At 37.0% G+C, this 7,065-nt stretch overlaps 1 protein-coding gene across 1 annotated transcript in view; it reads left to right on the forward strand.

Moving 5' to 3' along the window:
- Positions 1–5,835, forward strand: part of LOC124789713 (leucine-rich repeat-containing protein 15-like) — a 59,341-nt gene extending 53,506 nt beyond the window's left edge. Inside the window, exon 4 of the mRNA XM_047257164.1 lies at positions 2,974–5,835. Within this exon, the coding sequence (XP_047113120.1) occupies positions 2,974–3,210 (237 nt within the window). The 3' untranslated portion in view covers positions 3,211–5,835. The remainder of the gene's footprint in view (positions 1–2,973) is intronic.
- The last annotated feature ends 1,230 nt before the right edge of the window (positions 5,836–7,065 follow it).

Raw genomic sequence — 7,065 nt, forward strand, 5'->3', positions numbered from 1 at the left:
GATCCATCTAATCATTGTTATCGGACAGAGGAATTAACACTTTAACTGTGATGGAACATGGCATTTTTCACATACATAACACATGATGAAGGTAAGTCAGATTTAGTGCCAAGGAAAAAAATCTAATGCCAACTAGGAATGGAATCTTAAAACTTTGACTCTGAGGCCAATGGCAAAAAGGAAACAAGAGGAACAAAGAAAACTGAAGTTTTAATCAATAAGAATAATTCCCTTTGCATACCCTAACCTCTATGGCTGATTACATCAACTTCTCTCTTCCACACATTGCTTTGATTGCTATGCCTTTCGAAATCAAGTTTTATTGTTGTTGTTGTCATTGTGGTATTCTGTCCGAAGACTGATTTGGTGCCGCTCTCATGCTAGCCTATCTTGCGCAAGTCTCTTACATCTCTGCATAACCACTGTCTGTATCATATATCCACGCGAATGTGTGTCCTGTGCTCCTCTGCAGTTTTCACCCTCAAACTTCCCTCCATTATCAAATTAACTATTCCTTGATGCAGAAGAGTGTATCCTCTCTCTTTTTTAATCCTGGCGTGTTCATTTCTCCTCAATAAGATCCATCTCATCTACATAAGTTATCTTATCTACCCATCTCATCTTTGGCATTGTTCTGTAGCCCCACATTTCAAAAAGCTTCTTGTCTTTACTGTTTATCAGTTTCATTTTACCTTGGTAAGACTCTATATTCCACACAGAACAGAGCCATTTTTTTATACTAACTTGCTCATTGAAACCAATAGTGTATTTATCATTGACTGAAGGTCCTGAATGTGGCAAGAAGTAAGGTTTCACAGAGCAAACAAACAAACAAACAAACACTGTCTGAACAGGCCTTGAAGGCCCAATGACACCGACAGTCTGCCATATCATCCTCAGCCCTTAGGTGTCACTGGATGTGGATACCGAGGGGCATGTGGTCAGCACACCACTCTCCTGGCTGTTGTCAGTTTTTGTGACCAGTACCACTACTTCTCAATCAAGTAGCCCATCCATTGGCCACACAAGGACTGAGTGCACCCTGCTTTCCAAAAGCACTTGCCAGACCTTGACAGTGACCTAGCCAAGTGCTAGCCAAGCCCAATAGCACTTAACTTTGGTGATCTGACGGAAACCGATGTTACGCTGTGGCAACACCATTGGCTTCACAGTACAAGTAAAGGAAAGAATCCAAAACATGTTAATTTGTAAGTACATCACATAACAAATATTTTGTGCCATAACAAACTTCTGTTGCATTCATGATCCAACAAAAATCTCAGGAACTTCTGTAGGGATTTTGATCTGGTTTTCAGTAATAGGTAGAGTGATTCACGAGGAAGGTTTATGTATATGATTCATGAATATTTCATACTAATTGCCTGAGCTACAATGAACTGAATGCCTCTGCAACTGTGAAAACCGGGCCTTGCCATCTAATGCTAATGGGCATAAGGACACCCGACTAAAGCGCCACGCCAGCACTAGCATTGCATGTCCTTTACAAATTGCTCATTCTGCATACAAACTTTCCCTGACACACTATGCCTACGACATGTAGAGCATCTTTAATATTTCAGAGCAAAGTAGTACTGGTGACTGATGTGGGATTGCACTTTTGTTGTTTGGGGCGAGGTTCTGGTATCCTATAAAATTTCCACTGAAGCATTCCACAGAACAATTCGACAATTGTGTTAACAACAATAGCCCTATGGCTGGCTGTACGATTTTCTTCTATGGAGACTTCCATCAAATCTTATACCAGGAATCAAAACAGGGATGAGGGAACACAAAGTAAACCTATCTGAAATTGCTAATTAGCAGATTACATTAATTTAACTCCAAAATTAATGTAATTAATAAAAAATTATAGTAGCAAATGCAAAATTACACAAAAATTTAAATTTAAAGCTAAAAAATTCTCAAGTCTTGGAATTCTTGGGACCGATGTCTTTCCTATATTAATTGCTGAGATTCTTGATTCCTGTGATAGATGAACGATCTATATACATGATTAAGTTTGTACAGAACCTTTTTTTTCCCAGAAAAACTTTCCTTGCTATAGCTAGTCTGCATTTTATAACCTCTCTGCTTTGCCTGTTGTAACTTATTTTGCTACCCAAATAACAAAATCCATATACTACCTTTAGTGTATTATTTCACAGTGTAATTCCCTCAGCATCATCGGATTTAATTCTCCTACATTCCATTATCCTAGTTTTATTTTTGTTGATGATAATCTTATGACCTACTTTCTATTCAGTTCAACTTATCTTCCAAAGTCATTGCCGTCTCTGACGGAATTACAATGGCAAATATGAAAGTTTTTGTTTCTTCTCTTTGAATTTTAATTCATTTCCCAGATTTTTTCTTGGTTTCCTTTACTGCTTGCTCAGTGTACAGACTGAATAACAAAGGGGACAAGCTACAACCCTGTTTCACTCCCCCCTCAAGTGTGGCCTCCATTTCACCCATGTATGTGCATTTATAGGATTACATTTCACACTTAAGAATGGCTGTCCTGGTGTAACTATGTAGTAGTGATCAATATATAAAATAAGAAGATGGTTTAAATCTAACAATAACAGCCAGTGTGGCAAACTGACATCATTCAAGATATTTATAATGCCTGTAGAACTAATTGCAACTAAAATAATCTAACATAGTTTTCGTTGCAGTGTTTTACAGCCTGACTTTGTGTGGAGGACAGGTATATTGTTTGCACAGGCTTTCCAGTTCTCTCAAGAAAGTAGAGTGCATCAGAAATATACTATTTAACTTATTTTATACATGTATTGGTGTTTCTACAAATTAGGGATGAAAACTGAGGGTAGAACACTACCCCTGGAAACAGTATCTCCCCCCCCCCTTCCCCCCAGTGAGTATTTTATGTGATTTATTTTGAATTAGCCGTTTGTGTAATGATAAAAAATGGAAATAAACCTCATTGCCTTGTGCTCTTTCTTTTTGCAGGCGGCACCCCCCAACTACCACCTGTCTGACACAGAGCCTCAGTCATCAACTTTGTCAGACTGCTCTGACTCGGGGAACTATGAAATGAGTGGAATTGCCACAGCTGCTCCAGCTCTTCCACTGCAGTTACCACCGAGGCTGCCTCCGCGACCCCCACCACGATCAGCTACGACTGTTACTGTAGGTGCTCCAGGAATGATCTATGAAGATGATGAGAGGCGAGGCCTCGTTGTGTGACTGCAGCTTTGCTGTATTACTTGTTTTGCTAACTGCCCTCTCCTCAGATTGTTTGAAGCATGTTCACAATTTGCTGAAGCAATTTCAGTGTTCCATTTCAGCTCTTATCCCATATTGATTATCAGAATTTCCCAGATAAACTTCTTATAGTTATCAGTTAATGGAGTATTAATTTATTTTCACAAAGTTGCATATTTTTCTGCGAATTTGAGTGTTAAGTGTTTTAAGTTTTTGCTCCTAATGCTTCCTTACTTGTTGTGAGATGAATGTTTGTGAAGTGAAAGAAGATACTTATTTCAGTGGCCATTTTGTGATAGTGTCAGTGCTGATGAAACTGCTTTTATCCTTACTGGTCTATGCATATTTCTTCTCTATTGTGATGAATGAAATTTTTAAATTCACATTGTCGCTGTATGTGTTCGTCAGTGATTCTTTATGAGGGTTTCTTCCATATGTGAATGTTTAATATATCTTTACAGATGTAAATAAACTTATCCTTCCAGTTCCTGCTCAATTAACGACAGTGTGATGAATTCAAATGTTAAAATAATTTTATCTCTTTTTGTGCAGTAAATTTTAAAATAAAGATTATTGTTGTATTTAGAGTGCAATATTTTGATGTTATTGCTGTATATAACATGGTCTAATAAGTACCCAGTTCAAGATGAAGAAATTTTATCATTTTGAATTTGTTCTAAACTGTAACAAGTTGTCTTGATCATAGGAATATAGTGGGTTGCATCAATGAAGATGTGTAATGATTTCAATTCACAATAAGTATTTGCTAAAAGTAATTTCTTTGCAACTCCTGTGATCTACAGAAAAAAAAAAAATTGAATGTGACAAAATCAACAGCTAACCCTGTGCAGGGCTGTGTCATCAGTGGCCATGTTTACAGGCATTTGCTATGTTTTGTTAAAGATTTTTACCAATATTTTTGTGATATATTTACAATGACAGTTTTAAAAAAGTTAGAGGAGGTGATGAGCATCGGTAATTGCCAGCAGGTCATGAGCATTGTCTGTTTTTAGTTATCTGAAAACATTGGATTGCGTAAAATTGGTCTTAGTAGTGGTTATTTGTTTAGGAACGTCTGATTGCTGAGACGAATTAGTTTATATCTTTGTAGGATTAGTAATATACCAAATATTTTAGGTACCCAGTTGTTAGCAGATAAGACTGAAGAGATGAGGTGTGCCTGTAGACTTTACTTTGCTTGCCATTAGTAACACAGTTCTTTTAATTGAAGAATCTTGTAAATATAGGCACAGACAACTTATGTATCCCTGTTGAATGAAGCTGTCTGTTTTGCCTGCAGTCAGGTTTTTTATTTAACTGTTAACATATTTTCCCTTTTGTCACTGGGTATGACTTTGCATAAACAAATGTAAATACTTTTCCTGATGCTGAATTTGTTGTTCTGTAACAGTATTTCTTGTATTGTACAATTCTGAAGTGCCCTTATTGTTAGATTCTTCCTGCCAAACAATGCGTTTACTATACATTTAGATTGTTGAAGTATACTGTTGTTGAATGTGGGATATTTTACAATGTGATTTTTATAGTGCCGAAGGGTCTCGAAGTGCAGTGTATCTCAATGTACTGATGGAACTGTGTGCAACATTTTAACTCAACTTAAATGTAAGTTATTGCCTGTTGTGACTTTAATTTTTGTGTCAGTGACTGATAACTTTTAAGGTTACTTTCCTTTTTACAATTTTAAGTGATAGATGTGATATTAGTTGCTTCTCATCTGACAGAGAGGCCTTCCTACAAAATTGTTTTTTATTCATAAAGTTTATTAATTCTAGTGTTCAATATAACATATGTTAACTACTTCAAAATAGATCTCTATGGATCTTCTCTACATATTATTTCTTGTACAATATGTGTGTTATCCATTTCTATGTGAAACTGGACTATTAATTATGAAAATGTAATTTATTTTTTAGCTTTGCTAAAAATTCAGTGTTTCCTTTTTCTGCAGTTTTCGGCAATGGTATTTGCTATGACTGTGAAACAAGCTAAACAAAGAATTGGCTTGTATTTCAAGTTCCATAACCAATGTCTACAGTAAATTATTGCTATTAATTTTTCATACATGAAAAGAGCATTGTGATATTTTTGGGTCAAACATTTATACAGCAGCGCTATATGTGAGTGAAAACAAACGACAGTATAATTGCAAAGTTTTTCATAATGAGAGAGAATTTCTTTGTTATTTAACAACTCCAGCTATATCATATTCTGTTACTGGTTTGACTCAGTATTACATTTTAGCAAATTTTGCTGTAGAAAATTTGTTAACAAATAGCCCATTTGCATAAGTACCTGTAGAAAGAAATGTTACTTCTTCCATATGTAATCTATTTAGGAAAGTAGTTGGTTTTAGAACATTTGGTAAATCATAGAATTTGTTTGAATTTTACAGTTCCTATACTCATTTAGAAGTAAAAGAATTTAGAAGCAGTTTTACATGTTTTTAATATGGATCAGTACTAAAGAAAGATGATAGAACTTTGCTCAGAAAGACAAGGCTATGCAGTGTAGTCTGCGCTGTGAGAAGGTGATAATTTTACTCTTTTCAAATATTAATATAAAAGCAATAAAGATTTTAATGTAAAACCCTGTTTCATTGTTCTTACACATGTAACTGTTTCACATCTTAAACCCTGTTTCGTTTCGGATGTTTTGGAAACTGTGTGTAAATGGAAATACAAGATGTTTGTTTACTGAAATGAAATACAGTACAACATTGCTATCAGAAATTGTGAAATTTCTGAGTGATTTAGTCAGTATTGTTTCCTTCTGGTTGTCAGGTGCTAAGTAAAGAGTGATGTTTACTAACTTACCGTGTTAATTTTAGCCAGCCAGTGTGTGTGCTATGATGTTGCTTTAAGGGCAATGTGGGATACTGTACATAAGTGTAGGCAGTCCTATTAACATCAAATTAAAAATGTGATCAGGAGCTAGGTTTGTAGCAAGTTTCACTGATAAGTGTGTAAATCAGTGCTGCCCTGCTGGTGGCAATATCACAATTTTCAATGGGTCACATGGTACACTGATAGGGATAATAACTGGATGAAGTTTTTAAAAAACATGTTACACAGCCATATCATTCAGTAGTGCAGACAAATTTTCCATCCAGGGTTTGCATTTTCCAAGATACTGATGTTCCCACTTATGTGGGCAGAAAAGTCACAGGTCGATAAAAAAATGAGGGTGGTATCCCTCATTCCTGGCACTGAAGGAATTGGATCAGTTTCTTTGATAAATGGTATAAAATATCAAGCAAAGTGACACAAAGGTAAAGACACTGAGCTGAAGAGTAACAGTACCAAAGTACCATGTCCTACACTCCTGGAAATTGAAATAAGAACACCGTGAATTCATTGTCCCAGGAAGGGGAAACTTTATTGACACATTCCTGGGGTCAGATACATCACATGATCACACTGACAGAACCACATGCACGTAGACACAGGCAACAGAGCATGCACAATGTCGGCACTAGTACAGTGTATATCCACCTTTCGCAGCAATGCAGGCTGCTATTCTCCCATGGAGACGATCGTAGAGATGCTGGATGTAGTCCTGTGGAACGGCTTGCCATGCCATTTCCACCTGGCGCCTCAGTTGGACCAGCGTTCGTGCTGGACGTGCAGACTGCGTGAGACAACGCTTCATCCAGTCCCAAACATGCTCAATGGGGGACAGATCCGGAGATCTTGCTGGCCAGGGTAGTTGACTTACACCTTCTAGAGCACGTTGGGTGGCACGGGATACATGCGGACGTGCATTGTCCTGTTGGAACAGCAAGTTCCCTTGCTGGTCTAGGAATGGTAGAACGATGGG

This window comes from Schistocerca piceifrons, chromosome 3 (genome assembly GCF_021461385.2).
Source record: "Schistocerca piceifrons isolate TAMUIC-IGC-003096 chromosome 3, iqSchPice1.1, whole genome shotgun sequence".
Classification (NCBI taxonomy): Eukaryota; Metazoa; Arthropoda; class Insecta; order Orthoptera; family Acrididae; genus Schistocerca; species Schistocerca piceifrons.